Below are 20,100 nucleotides of genomic sequence, written 5' to 3'. Positions count from 1 at the left end.
CTGCGAAAAGGTGAAAAATAATTATGTGAACCATAATATATATTGAAAGCGATCTATCTCCGTAATCTCTGTTTTTCATTACATTACAAGCCAAAACAAAAAGACAGTTTGTTCCCGACAATGAAACAATTTCTTGCTGTTCTGTACTTACAAAGAATGTCTGAGAAGTTATTGTTCTGTCTTGTCTAATTGTTAAGACTACCAGGGGTGTGTGACGGCTCTGTGCCTCCGGTGGCTGCACCAGATTTCTCAAAGGAGAACAACATTTTAATATTAATAATAGTAATATTTAATATTAATTTTAATATAAATAAAGTCTATCCTGGTGACACGGATATATAATCTTGTTTTGTACGGACAAATTGGATGAACTTTTTATGCATATTTGAATATACTATACAGGTTGAGTATCCCATATCCAAATATTCCGAAATACGTAATATTCCGAAATACGGACTTTTTTGACTGAGAGTGAGATAGTGAAACCTTTGTTTTTTGACGGCTCAATGTACACAAACTTTGTTTAATACACAAAGTTATTAAAAATATTGTATCAAATGACCCTCAGGCTGTGTGTATAAAGTGTATATGAAACATAAATGAATTGTGTGAATGTAGACACACTTTGTTTAATGCACAAAGTTATAAAAAATATTGGCTAAAATGACCTTCAGGCTGTGTGTATAAGGTGTATATGAAACATTAAATGCATTCTGTGCTCTGACTTGGGTCCCATCGCCATGATATCTCATTATGGTATGCAATTATTCCAAAATACGGAAAAATCCCATATCCAAAATACCTCTGGTCCCAAGCATTTTGGATAAGGGATACTCAACCTGTACTATACTATATGTTTTTGTATGGGGTTATATAAACGAAAAGAAGCACACATAGAAAACAGCACAAATTGGGGGGTATCCTATCAGCTGTGAAGAAACATCAGGAGCGAAAAACATGCAGTTTTCTAGATTTTAACCCGATATTTTTTTCAGGCTATCCTAATAGGTTCACCCGAAAAAAGAAAAATTCTCCCGACAACACACAGGTTTAGTCTGTATTTTGACCGTTGGTCAGTGGTTGTTGGGATTTTGATTGTAGGTAAATTGACCGCATCCCCATTCATCATGTGGATACTCCTGGATTGTGTTCAAATGTCCCTAGTGGTGACTTACCTGATCTTCATGGCTGCAACAGTGGCTTCCGGGTCCCAGTGGTCACATGAGGAGCAGTTCCGGCAAAGACTTGTGACATGAAGCTTTCTGGTGAGTACTCTCCCCCTTATCCCTTACCCTAATTCCTACTCCTAACCCCTCCCCTAACACTAACCTACCCCCGTAGCCTATCCCTAACCCTCCAGTACCGCAGCCTAAATCAAATGTACACATTCTAGGAATGTCAGGATTTCACATGTCTACACTTCAGATGTTACCATTGTGAATATATCATCATTCTGGGGATGTCAACATTTCAACAATGTAAACATCATAACTGTCGTCATAGCTAATGTCAACCTTAAAAATAGTATTCCCTGTAAAATGTAGATGTCTGGCTAGCAAGATTAAACTGAATATCTTCATGTTTTCAAAATAATGTTTAGTAATATTGCGGTAATCATATAGGCTTTGATGCATAGAAAAAACTAGCCATTCTTCAAACACATTTAGGGCCACATCAAAAACATTTTTTTTTTTGTCAAGCTCTAACATATGTAGGGCCTAATTCAGACCTGATCGTTGCTGTGCGTTTTCGCACAGCAACCGATCAGGTCTGAACTGCGCATGCGCCGGCGCATGCCAGACAGCCGGCGGCCGTCTCAGCCCTGCGATCACCTCTGCCTGATTTTGCCTGATTGACAGGCAGAGGCGGTCGCTGGGCTGGCCAGCGGCGTTTGAAGGCCGTTTAGGGGGTGCGGTCCAGGCAACGTAGGCGTGCCTGAGCCGTGCAGGGGGCGGGCCGCGGCGGCTTCGTGACATCACACGCAGCCGCTGTGACCCTCACAGCGACGAGTAGCTCCCTGCCAGCGCGCAGGAGCTGTGCTGTTAGGGAGATACTTTTCAAGTACAAAAGCATCGCCGCTGTGCGATGTTTTTGTTCTTGTGCGGGGGAGGGTGGGGCCTGACATGCGGGGCAGACTAGTCATGTGCTGGCGTCCCCCACATGTCTGTGTGACTGATCGTAGAGGTCTGAATTAGGGTCATAGGCATGCTGCATATTTTAATGAGCAGAAGCTGCCAGTGCGTCCTATTGTATTGCATTGCACTTAAGACGCAAAAATGACTCTTTGCGCTACCAAGTCCCACCAGGGCATGGCATGACTTGAAGGGCTGTTTAGCGTGACTGCAGAGAGGATGTAAGAGGACACATTTGTACTTCGATCAAACTTGCTTACTATTACTGATGGAAGAGAAGACTTATGGTGCCCATACACTTATGAGATAATCGGTGCTATCCTTCGATTTCGACCACATCTGTGAGAGAAATGAAAGGATTTGTATGCACATTTTAGTACCTTGAGACACGATGCGCGGGCACGACGGTCGAATATGGCGTCTCAAGATATTATGTGCTGCACTTAATATTTCTCGCATCGCAGTGCGATCGCATGTGGTTTTAAACCCACATGAGATATATCGCACTGCGATGTGCGATGGGCACCCGCTGGGAGTGGCCAGAGGCTGCTCCCACTCGGCGGTGATGTGCCCATCATGTGATTACCATGCGATCTATCGCATGATCGCATGGTAATCACTTTGGCAGTTCAGGTGCAATTTCATCGCACCTGAACTGCCGGTACGATGCCCCGCGATGTCGCGTCGCGGGGCATCGCATAAGTGTATGGGCAGCATTACACAATGACTCACATTTACATTACAACCAATATCAGGAGACATTCACAAGAACTTGCCTGGAATTGCAGCATCTCCAGACGCTTGTCAGTAAACTCAAAGAGAGCTAGAGTTGTCTTCATTACATACAGGCAATTGACCATGTATGTGGCCATGTCAGCGGTGCCTAGATTACTGGCAGATACCGAACACATCTGTAACAATGGATCCAGAACACAAGAGAGAACCTACGAGGGAAATCAGGAGTACAGAACATCACGTCACCTTTCTGGAAAGAGCAAATTTCCAGTTCTACTGGAGCATAATGTGCTCCTTAATCTTAGGCAAGATCATGGGAACAAAAACGTTGTAAATAAATACATAGAAAAAAATTCCACAAATGCTTAACAAACTATCCTAACAAGAATGTACAACAAAATACAGGTTGCCAGTCTAATAAGGAAAGTAATGTCATTGTTCTTTCTAAAGAAAAAAGGTAGAACTAGCTAATTATTCTGGTGTAATTGTCCTCACATTTTTCTTGATATTATTATACCAAGAAATTAAACTTTAATTCCCTTCACACTTTCTGGGTATGAGTGAGAGTTGGACACAATTTGCATCCAGGCACAAATGTAAAACGCGTCAGGGAGAAGGAAATAAATTGCATTTTTCTGCCTACGCAAGGTGGGCCGAGATGCAACCACCTCTCATAGAAACCAAATGCCCCCCCTCCCCTGCAAATAGGAAGAGCAGATGCATCAGGAATACGGAGGTGTGGCTTCACTGTGTGCACAAAAGGTACTCAAACACACAGTACACAATGCATATACATTAAATGTAGAAAATAAATACCCCAGTCGCAAGCTGAGACTGATAAACGTATCAGCAGCATTGTCCTTCCCAAACTAAGTAGGAAAGAGGTTTCAGTACACTATAATTCTGCTATTAGAATGTAGCCGCAGCAATTACAATGTATTTGCATCATTGGGTGTGTCTTAGAGGTATGTTACACAGTACAAAGTGTCCGAGGTGACATGTTGAGGTCCGATTTGCGCTCAAGTGCTCAGATTTTATGGGTTTGTGTAAGTGTACGAGGTAGAAAAACTAGTGTATAGTTTTGCAGAGAAGTGTAAAGACAAGAGTTTACTGTGTACAATGTGCCTGATTCAGATGTGGATGGAGGTGCTATAGTTGTTGCCTACATGGAAGTAGCAGGAGGCGTCTGATATAAGTAGATGCCTCCTGATTGCATTAGTGATCCGAGCTGCATCCTAGGAAGCAGCATTGGATCATCTGAGACACAATCAGCCAGTTGCGTGACCCATGGGGTCGCACAAGCCAATCGCCCCCAGATCCAGCGAAGAGGTCAGGGAATATCCATCTTCCGACGGAGAGCCTGGCCTCGTCACTCCACGCTGCCCTCACCCAGCAGCACACTGACAGTGGATTGGGGAATCGGGGAAACGTGCCATCTGATGTATGGAGGTCCTTAGGTCCATTGGAAATACACCATTTATCACTGTGGTATATTCCCCATATCATGACATCAAACACACAGTTTATTGTGGTCAAACAGTCTTAACAGTAGTTATACCTGTAATTGTTGGCTCTGCTGGTCACATTTACATGTACAGAACTCTGCAGTATCCAGTTATAGATTATATTGCAGTTTGATGTCACAAGGAATAGGGTGAAAGTCGGAAGAAACAATGACAGAAAAGCTGCTTTTGAAGTGATCAGTGCACCTTTCATTTTCCGTGATTGTCGCAGTTAGATTCACCAAAATAATAATGGTCTATTAAATATACAATGCTTAAACAAAGGCAATACTAGAGTCAAATGCACATTACACAATACAGTTACCTGCACAAAGTCAGCTTGTCGGGCATCAAGAGGAACCACAGAAGAATCATGGGAAACAAGAACTTCACGTAGAAGTGTGAGCGTCTGATTTAGGGCAGAACTCGGACCAAGATCTGCAGGTGGCAGCTCTACCTATATATAGATATAATCAATGGTTAGTTTAGGTTATTAATGCATTCAGATGATGCTGTATTAATACATTTGTCACATATTATAGCTCAGTGAAAAAGAAAAAATACTCAATAGAATTTGACGCGGTATCATGAAAAATACAAAACAGAAACAACTTCCTCTAGAAGAAATTGTTTTCATCCGAGGGCCTGATTCAATTGTCTGCGAGCTACTATCAGTTCCGGTAAAGTGAGGGCAGAACCAGCCCTCTGAGTCTTAACGAACAAACCTGCCTTATTTACTATGGCTAACTGAATCTGACCCTAAGAGTATCAATGAGCCAAGCGTTTAAGGGGTATATTCAATTAGGGTCGGATCTATTCCGACATGCATTTGTCGGAATGGATCCGACAACCCCTATTCAATCCCATCTCAATCAGACTTGAAAAAAAGTCGAATTGAGATGAGACCTGTGAGCGGAGGGAGACCAGCGGGGACAGCCGCGGGCAGACGGAGGAGAGCAGCGCTGCAGAAGGTTGTCTCACAGCTGCCAGACCTCACGGCAGTGTCCACCCGGCTCCAGCAAGCGTGACCTCACTTGCAGGAGCCGGGTGGACGCTGCCGTTAGCGGCGCGGCTGTGACACATCCTACTGCAGCGCTGTGCTGTAGCGCTGCTCTCCCCTGTGTGCCCGCGGATTTCCCCCGTCTCCCTGCGGCTCTACTCCCTCTCCTCCTCTAAGGTCCCACATCTCAGTCCGGCATTTTTTTATGTCAGACTGAGATGGTCGGAAACGGGTCCATATCCTGTCGAATTTGGCCCCGTTTCCCTCGAAAGTACGTGAATCGGCAGCTATATCGCCGATTCACGCACTACTCAACAAGTCAAATTCCCAGACTTGTCGAATAAAAATAGCGGGGACTGAATAGGTCGAATCACGATTCGACCTTAAAAAGTCGAAAACTGCCATCTTTTCAACAGACGGCAACTTTCGACCCTAATTGAATAAGCCTCTACTCTGCCTGTTAAGTCATTAGAAAGCTTTATGGAAGCTGGTGAGGTGCTGCAGCCCTTAGCAAGTAATAATGGGGTCTGTTTCTGTAGTACAACTTAAAAAAGTTTTAAAAAAAAGATCTGAATATTATGAAGTTGATTTAATTAGAAGCAAGCCGGCTTGCAATGAGAAGCATTATAATGTATACATTAATGGGTATGGATTATTAGATCTACAGTAAAATGGACTACAGTCAATAGGTCTACCACTATTGGTAGACATGCATTAGGTCGACAGGGTCAAAAGGATGACATACAATAGGTAGACAGTAGGAGAGGTCGACAGGGTCAAAAGGGTGACATGGAAATGCTCGACACAAAGAAGGTAGACACCATTTTATTCTTATTTTTTGGGGTGTTTTGTCACTTCTGCCACAAACAAGCCCCGTATCCCCTCGCATGCCGACCTTTTGACCCTGTCGACCTAATGCATGTCTACCATTAGTGGTAGACCTTTTAAGTGTAGATCTATAGTCCGGATACCAACAATAATATGCATCCATTAGACTGGTGTGTATCCATTAGACTGGTGTGTATTTCCTCCATTAGACTGGCGTGTATTTCCTCCATTAGACTGGCGTGTATTTCCTCCATTAGACTGGCGTGTATTTCCTCCATTAGACCGCATTTTTATTACAATTTTAAGCTCAAGTTCGTATATTTAACTTTTCAAAAGGTACAGGATCATATTGTATCTTTCTAAAACAAAAGATAATCTCCCAGATCTCTCTGTTGCTTAAAAGATTCATTTTTATTTTGACAAATTATGCAAACAGGATCATCTGTTTGGATAGTGATGGCCAAAATACAGCATGTTTGAGGTCCGTCCCCCACCAGGCTTAAGGAGGCCTGTGGAGGCCTCAGTGCAAAATTTTGAAGGTGCCCCCAAGGTACAGTAGGAACTTCCTCTCCCCCCCGAATCGCCTGCCCTTCCTCTGCTGAGCACCGCCGATGTCTAAGTCCAAGAATGCCGAATCACACACAAAATTTTGGGGCTTCAAATTCCTTGTGGTATCAGTGGCCACACAGCGACAACAGCTCCTTATGCTCCTGAATGATCGTAGACATCACGCGGGTGAGCAGATGCCAAAGTGGTAAAACTACCCTGAAGACAGATCACAGACTTGTTTCAATTTTTCCACAGTTTGCGGGGAGTATACTAGTGTTATGCTAGATTTTGTTATGCTAGATTTTATTTTCTTTCACATGCACCAAGGATACCTGTCTGAACGGGATACGGTCATCAGGTCGACCACTATTGGTCGACATGGTCACTAGGTCGACATGCATTTTTCACATTTTTTTCCACTTTTTCATACTTTACGATCCACGTGGACAATGATTGGGAATAGTGAAATGTGCCTTGCGCAGCGGTAGCGGAGCGAGGCGCCTTGTCCGAAGCATGGCGAGCTAAGCAAGCCATGTGAGGGGACATGGTGCACCGATTGGGGTTCCCAGTCACTTTTACGATGAAAACGACACCAAAAAAAGTTAAAAAAAACCCTGTTTCCATGTCGACCTAATGACTGTGACGACCTATTTCAGGTGTCAACCTAGTCACTGTCGACCAATAGTGGTCTATCTAATGCATGTCGACCCTATGACCCAAACCCGTTTGAGCACCATTTATGGTGACAGTAGCAATAAGATGAATCAAGTCAAGACATTAATATATTTTATTTATGAGTTTTTAATGTTATTCTCCTTCAGCTGTTGCTAATACTATTGCAGCCAGGTCATTCTTGTATGATCGGCCAGAGATACTTCCTATATTTTATGTTAAATAATAAGAATGGTCATAGAACTTAAAATAAACATATCAGGAAGCATATTATAACATGTACTACTATGATTTTTTTATTTTAATGCTTAACAGCTTTCCAGCGTGTTGCATCCAAGACTTTTATGGATTGCTTTCCATTAGACTTCTTAGTAGTCCTTGGTCCAGACAGCTCACAATAAATGGTTTTAGTGGTCTCTCAATGCACTTCTGTAGGATAGTAGTCACTATACCGTGTTATGCTGCTGTGTGGAGCTTTAGGCTTAACTTAAACATACATATCTACAGTACATGCAGACATAGATAAATAAGGAGGGTTTCAATGTAAACTAACGCGATCATAGTTGTAACAGCAGGGGTGCTCAACGGGCATGTTTTGGAACTATACATCCCAGCATACCCTGCCACAGTTTTGCTATTAAAGAATGCTAAAACTGCAGCAGGGCATGCTGGGATGTATAGTTCTAAACCCGCTGGAGGGCAGAATGATCAGCAACCCTAGTTTCCAGCATTACAATTACAATATTTCTAATATTGTAAATATATATACACATCTATTGCCAATGCTTACTTTAGACATATCAGTTCCTGAACTGAACCGCCAGCCTCACATACATGACAAGCAGGGGCCACTATTTACACTTTCCAGAGATGTAACGGAGTAACGTTCCTCCACTTGAACGGACCCAGATTTCATCCACCACCCTAAAACCATATTCAACTAAGTCAGGTCTGGCCAACCTGTGGCACCCCAGCTGATGTGAAACTACAAGTCCCAGCATGCTCTGCCACAGTTTTGCTATTAGCTGGAGAGCCACAGGTTGGCCAGGTCTGAGCCAGGTCTGAGCTACTGTAGGTGATCATCCACTGCCCCCTAAGTACAATCCAACAGTCCAAGTTAACCTGGGACAGCAAATTGAGAGAGTCTCCTTGGATAGGGGAGTGGGGATGACCGCTCTATAAGACGTATCAGTAAGGAATCTGGGTTGGTATGTCTATTCACAGATATACTGTTAGGGCACTTCTAAATCCAGTATTTTTCCTTCATGGCAAACTCCACTATGTCCAGCAACAATCTGCTCTCTGTAAACTGTGAAACCGTTTTGAATAATGGAAATAAATTACTAGAGGTTTCTCGTCCAGGATTTCATTTAGATAATCCTACGATAGCAGCTCATAATCTTTAATATGCCACATGATAACTGTGGAAATGAGTAAGGATAATTTACTACCTTGTACAGAAGGGTCGGATGATTTGTCAGTGTAATGAGGACACATCTGCCAGACCAAAGTACACACATCTGTTTCATTGTTCTACCTTCCAACTATTATATTTAATAATCATCTAAATAACTCTGCACATTGGTGATACTGATAAACTGCAATTTACTTGAGTCTGTATACATAACAAGGCTCCGCAAAGGGAATCTCTGCACACCACTACACATACTTTAAGGTCGTTAGTAAACATGCACCAAGTCTCAGTTAAAATAATCAGCTATCACACTAAGCTAATGCATCCTCTGCAATGAAAGGGAATGAAAACGGATATTATAATAACATAATATAATATAATGATCATCTCAAGGCCCAAATACTCACAACATTCAAAATATATCTTGTTAGCTGGGGGAGGGGTATTTTATTATTCAATTAGAAACTGCCATACTGTCTTGGATCGATATTGTGCCTCATGCCATGCCCATTCCTGTACTGATACTGCTCCATTATCTGGTCCCTCATTGTATTGATGTTGCCCCTTGGTATGTCCCCCCCATTTTCATAATACCACATCATGCCCCCATGTACCGATACTACTCCATGTCTTTCCCCTCCCTGTAGTGACCCCCCACTGAACTGACTATGCTACAGATAACGTCCCCATGGTTCTCTCTACCAGCACCAGGCTTCATTTGTGCCAGGTCCAATACTCACTCTTACCCGCTCTCATACAGAGAACAGTTCCATGACTGTGTTTAATTGACAGGCTGGCAGCCAATCAGATGGCAAGAGCCTGACCGTCTCATAGAACACACGTGCAGAGAGATATTCAAGTACTTGCTAGTTAATCATTGAATGTATTTAGTTATTGAAGACATATAATTATGAAAATGAAATACAGCTTTACTTGGTGGCACTTGGCAGATTTGGCTAAATGAATTTAGTTTTGTGTAAAACAGCGGGTACTCTAGTTCAGGTAAGGGTCCAAGCCAGAGAACTTCCCCCCCGCAGGCCTTGTTTAAAGGCGTAAAAGCCAAGACCTCATGGACTTTTCTTGCTCATGAATGAGAGGTTCACCTGGGAAGGGCTATGATCACTAGCAAGGCCAGTCTAAGAAGGAGAGGACCTTCTCCTCAGACTGTGTTATGCACACCAGTGCCAGCAGGAATGTACTGGTGTCTGAACGGTGAGGGATGCAAAACAAATGAACTCACAGACAGACTGGGGAATATGACAATACATACACAGAAGGTGATAGGGTAACAAAATAAACACAAAATGAACAGAGAAGCCCAAAGGCTAAGAAACTGGGTGTCTCCCTAGTATTAGGAATGCTCAGATGGAAAGAAGCGAGATGTAGTGATTTAATACGTAGAGAACCCGAAATGCTGTTGCTAAGGGCAACAGCAAAACCCTAAAGGGTTACCAACGGGTGTGGCAGTAAACTCCTTGGTTAGAGATGGAATAATAGACACAAGGAGAGTCTCCACAATCCTAGTCCTCACTTGCAGTGCACTGGTTCAGCTTACTGCCACTAAACTGACACCTGAACACCTTGCACAGTGAGAAAGGATTTTGGCAGGCAAGTCTGAGAATACAGCCGCAAACTTGCTAGGTTCACAGAGTAGCAAAAGAACCCCAGCAGGTTAAACGACTGACTCCAGTCTTACTGCTAGGTCTGGATTGGCAGAGTGTAATACCAAATCCCAAGGCCTATTTGCAGTAAGCAACAAACAAATACAAAGTTTACACAGTACTAGCTAGCTTTCAGGAACTGACTAACCAACAAAGATTCAGCAGCATCTGCCTAACCTGAGAAGAGGGTTTATATAGCAGGTGCTGTCCACGCCCCACTCAGACCTCACAGACTGTGAGCACAAAAACCAGCACCGGATCCCCTGCCGTGCACAGAGCCTGTAACCACTGCAAAGCAAAAGACCCGAACCGGAGTATCAGCTACGCTCAGGTTACTCTGCTAGCACTTGTCGCACTTGTCTCCCGGTTGCCATGACGACGTGGCAGCACAGAGCAGGAGACCCTAACAGTCTGTCAGATACATCAGGAGAGCCACTGAATTACTGGATCCACACAGATCTCATGTAGGACTACTAATTCCACACACAACTAAAGGGGTAATCCAATTGAAAAAAAAAAGGTCTTTAAAGCGATTTTTGCCTGATGATTTTATCGGCCAATTCAATCAATGGCCTTTTTTCCCAGCAAAATTTACTCACTATTAAGGAAAAAACACAGGATACGGAATAAGTTCCCAGATCCATGTGTTTTCACAACTGCTGCCATGAAAAAAAAACAATTATCGCAAATTTTGGGGATATCGGGGTTATACGAATTACCACCTGTGGATCAATTAGGTGCGGTAATTTACAGTAGCTAATAGAATTCACCCTAATGTCTTGGGGGTCTATTCATGAAGCAGTGAAAAGAGTGGAGAAGTGAAGCTGTGGAGAAGTTGCCCATGGCAACCACAATCAGCTGCTTCGTACAGTTGTATAGTACGCAAATTATAAATGTTACTTCAATGCAGGCTGGTTGACATGGACAACTTCTCCACTGGCTCACTTCTCCACCCTTTTCACTGCTTCATGAATAGACCCCTTAGGCTCTAGAATCAACATACATAGGGGGTCATTCCGACCCGATCGCTCGCTGCACTTTGTCGCAGCGCAGTGATCGGGTCGGAACTGCGCATGTGTCGGCGCCGCAGTGCGCAGCCTCTGAGATAGAGGAGGTCGCTGGGCGGGAGGGGGCTGGACGGCAGCGTTAAGCCGCCGTTTAGGGAGCGCGGTCCGGCCAACACAGGCGTGGCCGGACCGTTGCAGGGGACGCGACGAACAACTCCCGGCCAGCCGCAGGAGCTGCACTGGCTGGGAGTTACTCCAGAAATACAAAAGCATTACCGCTGTGTGATGCTTTTGTATTTGTGCGGGGGGGGGGGGGGGAGGGGGGGAGGGGGAGCACTGACTTACGGGGCGGACAAGCCCTGTGCCGGGCGTCCCACCGCATGTCAGGGAAGATGATCGTAGCGGTGCTAAATTTAGCACAGCTACAATTAACTCGGAATGACCCCCATAGTCCTATTTTGATGGTAACTACATCTGCTACACCTGTCCCAAACCTACACCAGCATCTACTTAGTGTCTAGAATTAGGCAATGTACTCCATATATGTTTGATATCCCCTTGTCTGAAGAAAGTCTGGATTAGAGTCTTAAGATATGATCTACGTTTACATGATTCTTAATATCGGCATCTTAAAAACACAACTATGGGAGGCCCTTACTAAATTAAAATGAATTAGGAAGCGAACAAAAAATAAGATTTTAAACCTACCGGTAAATCTTTTTCTCCTAGTCCATAGAGGATGCTGGGGACTCCGTAAGGACCATGAGGTATAGACGGGCTCCGCAGGAGCGACAAAGAACTTTTAGTATGGGTGTGCACTGGCTCCTCCCTCTATGCCCCTCCTCCAGACCTCAGTTAGAGAACTGTGCCCAGAGGAGATGGACAATATGAGGAAAGGATTTTGTTAATCTAAGGGCAAGATTCATACCAGCCCACACCAATCATACCATATAACCTGGAATATACGCAACCAGTTAACAGAATCAACAAAAAAACAGTATCAGTCAAAGACCGATTCCAACTGTAACATAACCCTTATGAAAGCAACAACTATATACAAGTCTTGCAGATGCAGTCCGCACTGGGACGGGCGCCCAGCATCCTCTACGGACTAGGAGAAAAAGATTTACCGATAGGTTTAAAATCTTATTTTCTCTTACGTCCTAGAGGATGCTGGGGACACCGTAAGGACCATGGGGTTTATACCAAAGCTCCCAACTGGGCGGGAGAGTGCGGATGACTCTGCAGCACCGACTGAGCAAACGCAAGGTCCTCATCAGCCAGGGTATCAAACTTGTAGAATTTAGCAAAAGTGTTTGAACCCGACCAAGTAGCTGCTCGGCAAAGCTGTAATGCTGAGACGCCTCGGGCAGCCACCCAAGAAGAGCCCACCTTCCTAGTGGAATGGGCTTTTACCGAATTTTGTAACGGCAATCCAGCCATAGAATGAACCTGCTGAATCGAGTTACAGATCCAGCGAGCAATAGTCTGCTTAGAAGCAGGAGCGCCAACCTTGTTGGCTGCATACAGGACAAACAGAACCTCTGTTTTCCTAACCCTAGCCGTCCTGGCTACATCAATATTTAATGCCCTGACTACATCCAGGGACTTGGAGTCCTCCAAGACCCCGTAGCCACAGGCACCACAATATGTTGGTTCATGCGAAAAGACGAAACCACCTTAGGTAGAAATTGAGCTCTATCCAACTGGAAAATCCGATAGGGGCTCTTGTGAGACAAAGCCGCCAATTCGGACACCCGCCTTGCAGATGCCAAGGCCAATAACATGACCACTTTCCAAGTGAGAAATTTCAATTCAACTGTTTGAAAAAGGCTAAAACCAGTGCGATTTAAGGAACTGTAACACTACGTTAAGGTCCCATGGTGCCACCGGGGGCACAAAAGGAGGCTGGATGTGTAGCACTCCCCTTGCAAAAGTTTGGACTTCTGGGAGAGAAGCCAATTCCTTCTGGAAGAATATAGACAGGGCCGAAATCTGTACCTTAATGGAGCCTAACTGTAGGCCCATAACCACTCCTGTCTGTAGAAAGTGGAGAAAACGGCCCAAGTGGAAACCTTCCGTAGGAGCATTCCTGGCTTCACACCAAGATACAAACTGTCTCCAGATACAGTGATAATGTTTCGCCGTCACTTCCTTCCTAGCCTTCATCAGAGTAGGCAGAAAAGAATAAGTTACCACACCAATACACGGGCGCTTCACAGAGTTTTTGATCTGATACTCTCACACAGAATCTAGTGTCGTGTCTACCTAGACAAAAAATACATGCATAGTGTATTATTGTTATAAGTATACAATCGAGATATTCTGGCGTGAACTCGTACCGAATGGATTGGTCTACATATAGTAGACAAAATCACTGTGTCAAAGTCCAGACGTCAGATCATAACCAGAGATCCTCCCTCTCCAATCAACATCAGATAAGGTCTCTCTCCACATGGACTCAGGATAATTTCATATGAAATAAAAGAGGATCCAATGGTGCAATACCATAAAAACAATTTAATACAGAAGAATAAAATGGTACAGGTGGACTCTCACCGATTTTGTTGGTCTAACAAGTAGACAAATGAGCATTCAAAACATACAGGCGTCCCCAGAAAGTCAAGATGCCAGCAAGGGAGTCCTCCACGTGTACCCAGGATACCGTTCACCAACGCGTTTCGATAACAGCTTGTTATCTTCCTCAAGGTGTGGAATACCCTTCTCCGCTAGGATTCGGTGTTCAACCGCCATGCCGTCAAACGTAACCGCGGTAAGTCTTGGAACACGCAGGGCCCCTGCTGCAACAGGTCCTCTCTGAGAGGAAGAGGCCACGGATCTTCTGTGGGCATCCCCTGAAGAACACCAGGCCCTTCGAGGCCAATCTGGAACAATGAGTATTGTCTGCACTCTTGTTCGTCTTATGATTCTCAATATTTTTGAGATGAGAGGCAGAGGAGGGAACACATAGACCGACTGAAACACCCATGGTGTCACCAGGGCGTCCACCGCTCCTGCCTGAGGGTCCCTTGACCTGGCGCAATACCTCCAAAGCTTCTTGTTGAGGCGTGATGCCATCATGACTATTTGAGGAAGCTCCCAACGACTTGTTATCTCTGCAAAGACTTCTTGATGAAGTCCCCACTCTCCTTGATGGAGATCCTGTCTGCTGAGGAAGACTGCTTCCCAGTTGTCCACTCCCGGAATGAATATCGCTGACAGAGCGCTTACGTGATTTTCTGCTCACCGCAGAATCCTGGTGGCTTCCGCCATTGCCACTCTGCTCTTTGTACCGCCTTGGCGGTTTACATGAGCCACAGCTGTGACGTTGTCTGATTGAATCAGAACCGGTAGGTCGCGAAGAAGATTCTCCGCTTGTCGTAGGCCGTTGTAAACGGCCCTTAATTCCAGTATGTAGATGTGTAGGCAAGCCTCCTGCCTTGACCACCGTCCCTGAAAATTCCTTCCTTGTGTGACTGCTCCCCATCCTCGGAGGCTCGCGTCCGTGGTCACCAGGACCCAGTCCTGAATGCCGAACCTGCGACCTTCTAGAAGATGAGCACTCTGCAGCCACCACAGGAGAGACACCCTGGCCCTGGGGGACAGAGTTATCTTCTGATGTATTGGAAGGTGAGACCTGGACCACTTGTCCAGGAGGTCCCACTGAAAAGTCCTCGCCTGAAACCTGCCGAAGGGTTTGGCCTCGTAGGTCGCCACCATTTTCCCCAGTACTCGAGTGCATTGATGGACTGACACTCTTTTTTGTTTTAAACAGGTCTCTGACCCTGTTCTGGAGTTCCTGGGCTTTTTCCATTGGGAGAAAAAACCTTCTTCTGTTCTCACACTCAGCTGTCTCAAAACAACATAGAAATCCATCTAACCTCATAAATATCACGTGTCTCCCATCCCCCTCCAAGTTACTAAAATGTGCCTTATTGAATGCACTCTCTGTTTGCAACAAATTAACATCCATCCATGACCTCTTCATATCTCACAACTTTAATCTGCTGGCTATAACAGAAACATGGCTCACACAATCAGACACGGCCTCCCCTGCAGCACTGTCACACGGTGGTTTCCACTTCACACACACATCTAGGCCTAATAATAGTAAAGGTGGTGGGGTTGGAATCTTACTGTCACAGTTTTTCACATACACTGTTCTACCTCAGGTTCCATCACTCGCATTCACATCATTTGAAGTTCACTCTATCAGGATTTTCACCCCCTTCTCTCTGCGTGTTGCAGCTATCTATCGCCCTCCTGGGCAACCTAAACAACAATTTCTAGAAGATTTTTCTGCCTGGCTCCCACACTTCTTATCCTCTGACATCTCCACCATCATTATGGGCGATTTCAATATAGCTCTTGACAGTCCACAATCTGTTCATGCATCCAAACTCCTCTCTCTAACCTCCTCTCTTGGCCTAACCCAATGGTCCGACTCCTCTACTCACCAGGACGGCCACTGCCTTGATCTTGTGTTCACCAGGCTCTGCTCAGTTTCCCAACTCATTAACACTCCTTTCCCTCTCTCTGATCACAACCTGATCACCTTCACAATCTCTTCTATTACTTTAAATTCTAGGACACTAAAACCAAGCAAGCCTCCTCTAACACGCAGAAATACTAACAATATAAATTTTCAACAACTTTCCACTTCTCTGCAACAACGTCTCTCACCAATCTCTACATTCACCACACCTGACACTGCTGTATCCCACCTGCACCAGACCCTAGAGCAGGGGTGGGCAATTATTTCAGCTGAGGGGCCACTTGACATTTCCTGTCAGTATCCGAGGGCCACATACAAAATAGCAGCTCCCCCCACTTGCCAAAAATATAGGGACATGGCTTCATGTGGAAGGGGTGTGGGCCAAATAATAATACAGATTCATATTATGCTGCACAATAGTCTCCATTATTCAAATTGCGCCACACAGCGCCACCTACACACATTACACCAGATAGAGCCCCTTTTACACACATTACGGCAGGTAGAGCCCCCTTTTACACACTAACATTTTATTTCGGATAATTATTGTGCAGCAAGCAAATTATCCAGTGTCTTATGGCCCCTGGGGAAAGGTGTGACACGGTGACAGAACACAGGGGGTGTGACACAGTGACAGAACACGGGGAGGGGGGGGGGGGTGACAGTGACAGAACACGGGGTGTGTGACACAGTGACAGAATACGGTGGGGGTGACACGGTGATAGAACACGGGGGGTGTGACATAGTGACAGAACACTGGGGGGTGACACAGTGACAGAACACGGGGGGGTGGTGACAGTGACAGAACATGGGGTGTGTGACACAGTGACAGAACACGGGGGGAGGGGACGACACAGTGACAGAACACTGGGAGGGGTGGTGACAGTGACAGAACATGGGGTGTGTGACACAGTGACAGAGCACGGGGGTGTGACACAGTGACAGAGCACGGGGGTGTGACACAGTGACAGAGCACGGGGGTGTGATACAGTGACAGAGCACGGGGGTGTGATACAGTGACAGAGCACGGGGGGGTGACACAGTGACAGAGCACGGGGGGGTGACACAGTGACAGAGCACGGGGGGGTGACACAGTGACAGAACACGGGGGGGTGACACAGTGACAGAACACGGGGGGGTGACACGGTGACAGAACACGGGGGGGTGACACGGTGACAGAACACGGGGGGTGACACGGTGACAGAACACGGGGCACGGGGGGGTGACACAGTGACAGAACACGGGGGGGTGACACAGTGACAGAACACGGGGGGGTGACACAGTGACAGAACACGGGGGGGTGACACGGTGACAGAACACGTGGGGGGTGACACGGTGGCAGAACACGGGAGTGTGACACGGTGACAGAACCCGTGGGTGTGACACGGTGACAGAACACCGGGGGGGGTGACACAGTGACAGAACACTGGGGGGGGGGGGGTGACACGTGACAGAACTCGGGGGTGACATGGTGACAGAACACGGGAGGGGTTGGTACTGCGGGAGCTAAAGATCTCTCCCCCAAACCTAAAAACAGTCTGACGCCACTGCCCGCACACACAAATATGCGCACACTATCGCACACACTCGCGCACACACACACACTTTCTTTCTCTCACTCACTTTTCCCATTAACTTACTGATCTGGCTGGCAGTGGCAGGAAGGATGGATCTGAAGCAGTCTGGCTCCTCTCCCGTGTAGCCCCGCCCCCTGATGTCCCGTGTAACCCCGCCCCCTCATCGGCACGTAGCTCCGCCCCCTTTTCGGCTGAACACAGCCGTGTCACTGGGGACTCTGGAGGCGGGAGGAGGAGGCTGCTACAACGCAGGCGCCGTGCAGCAGCAGCAGCAGGGGAGAGAGGCGCCGCTGGCAGCTTGGAGGTACTGCAGTGCAGAGCAATGACAAGCAGCTCAGCCGGTCGGGCCGCTTGTCATTGCTCGCTGGTGGGAGGCAGTGGGCCGGGCAGAATCGGTTTGCGGGCCGCAACCGGCCCGCGGGCCGTATTTTGCCCACCCCTACCCTAGAGAGTGCCCTTGATAAAGTTGCTCCAGCTACCCATCACACTCCACGTAGGCTTAGATGCCAACCATGGCACTCTAAATCAACAAGACACCTACAAAAACTGTCACGTAAGGTAGAACGTCAGTGGCGGAAATCTCAGAATCCAAGTGACTTTCTCACATATAAGACTACCTACCACTCCTATCGTCAGGCCCTGGACACGGCCTAACAAACATATTTCCAATCTCTCATCTCTTATCATGCCACCAACCCCAAACGACTTTTTAATACATTTAAATCACTTCTTTACCCTCCCTCACCTCCCCCACTAGCTACTATCAGTGCACAAGAACTTGCTTCCTACTTCAAGGATAAGATTGATAAAATCCGAGATAAAATGGTATGCTCTAACTCAGCCAGTGACCTGCTCAAATCCCTATCTGAACCCTCTGGCACTTTCTCTTCATTTGATCCCACAAGTGAAGATGAAGTATCAACACTCTTTTCATCCTCCTACGCCACTGTCTCCTGTGCTTATCCCAACCTTAACTAAAATCTGTAATCTCTCTCTCTCTACTGGCATCTTTCCATCTCTGTTTAAACATGCAGTGATTACTCCCATTCTGAAAAAACACAACTTTGACCCAAACACACTCTCTAACTACCGTCCCATTTCTCAGCTACCCAGTCCCTCCAAGCTACTTGAGAGACTTGCCTACACTCGCCTTACACACTTTCTTAACTCCCACAACTTACTGGACCCACTTCAGTCAGGCTTTCATGCCCAACACTCCACGGAGACGGCACTGACCAAAGTAGTGAATGATCTGGTCACTGCTAGATCAAAAGGCCATTACACACTACTTATTCTTCTAGATCTCTCTGCTGCTTTTGACATTGTTGACCACACTCTTCTCATACAAACACTAGAGTCCCTAGGTCTTCAGGACACAGCCCTTACTTGGTTCTCATCCTACCTATCTAATCGATCTTTCAGTGTTCACTTCTCTGATTCTACCTCCTCTTCTCTACCTCTATCAGTTGGAGTACCGCAAGGCTCAGTCTTAGGTCCTCTGCTTTTCTCAATCTATACCTCCTCTCTTGGTAAACTAATCAGCTCCTTCGGATTTCAGTATCATTTGTACGCTGATGATACTCAAATCTACCTATCCTCCCCAGATTTATCACCATCTGTATTGGCTCGTGTCACTGGATGCCTGTCTGCCATTTCATCTTGGATGTCATCTCGCCATCTCAAACTCAACATTTCCAAAACAGAATTAATTATTTTCCCACCAGCTAAGGGTAGTTACCAACCTGATATTGCCATAACTGTTGACAATGCAACTATCCACCCTACCCCACAAGCTCGCTGCCTAGGTGTCATCCTTGACTCTGAACTGTCGTTTGTTCCACACATTCAATCTGTCTCTAAATCATGTTACATGCACCTTAAAAACATATCCAAAATACGCCCTTATCTTACACAAGACACTGCAAAAACTCTGATCCATGCACTCATCATCTCCGGCATTGATTATTGTAATAGTCTCCTTACTGGTCTTCCCAAACATAGGCTCTCACCACTTCAATACATTTTAAATGCAGCTGCGAGGCTAATCTTCCTTGCCAGACGTTCTTCGTCTGCTGATCCGCTCTGTCAGTCCCTCCATTGGTTACCGGTATTCTACCGTGTCAAATATAAAATACTTTTACTTACATACAAGGCTATTACCCAAACTGCACCATCATACATCTCCTCACTCATCTCAAAATATCTCCCTACCAGACCCCTCCGCTCTGCACAAGATCTGCGTCTCTCATCCAGATGTATTACCTGTTCCCACTCAAAATTACAGGACTTTACCTGGGCTTCACCCACTCTGTGGAATGCCCTCCCACGCACAATAAGACTCTCCACTAGTCTCCAAACCTTTAAACGTTCCCTGAAAACTCATCTCTTCAGACAAGCCTACCAAATTCCTGACCCACACACATAACCTTCAATGCTTCCCTATCCAGTTACATTCCCTCTGCACAGTCCCCATAACCTCACATTTTGTCTTCCAACATTGCTGGGTGATCATATCATACAACCCACTA

At 45.8% G+C, this 20,100-nt stretch overlaps 1 protein-coding gene across 3 annotated transcripts in view; it reads right to left on the bottom strand.

Moving 5' to 3' along the window:
• COG6 (component of oligomeric golgi complex 6) overlaps positions 1–20,100 on the bottom strand; it is a 288,942-nt gene that overhangs the window by 48,444 nt on the left and 220,398 nt on the right. For all 3 annotated transcript variants that reach the window (XM_063951903.1, XM_063951904.1, XM_063951905.1), the window contains exons 14-15: positions 4,695–4,826; positions 2,909–3,076 (exon numbers count right to left, since the gene is read on the bottom strand). In XM_063951903.1, the coding sequence (XP_063807973.1) occupies positions 2,909–3,076; positions 4,695–4,826 (300 nt within the window). The remainder of the gene's footprint in view (positions 1–2,908; positions 3,077–4,694; positions 4,827–20,100) is intronic.

This window comes from Pseudophryne corroboree, chromosome 2 (genome assembly GCF_028390025.1).
Source record: "Pseudophryne corroboree isolate aPseCor3 chromosome 2, aPseCor3.hap2, whole genome shotgun sequence".
NCBI lineage: Eukaryota > Metazoa > Chordata > Amphibia > Anura > Myobatrachidae > Pseudophryne > Pseudophryne corroboree.
The sequence above is the reverse complement of the archived record's forward strand: the minus strand, read 5'-3'. Positions and strand labels throughout refer to the sequence as shown.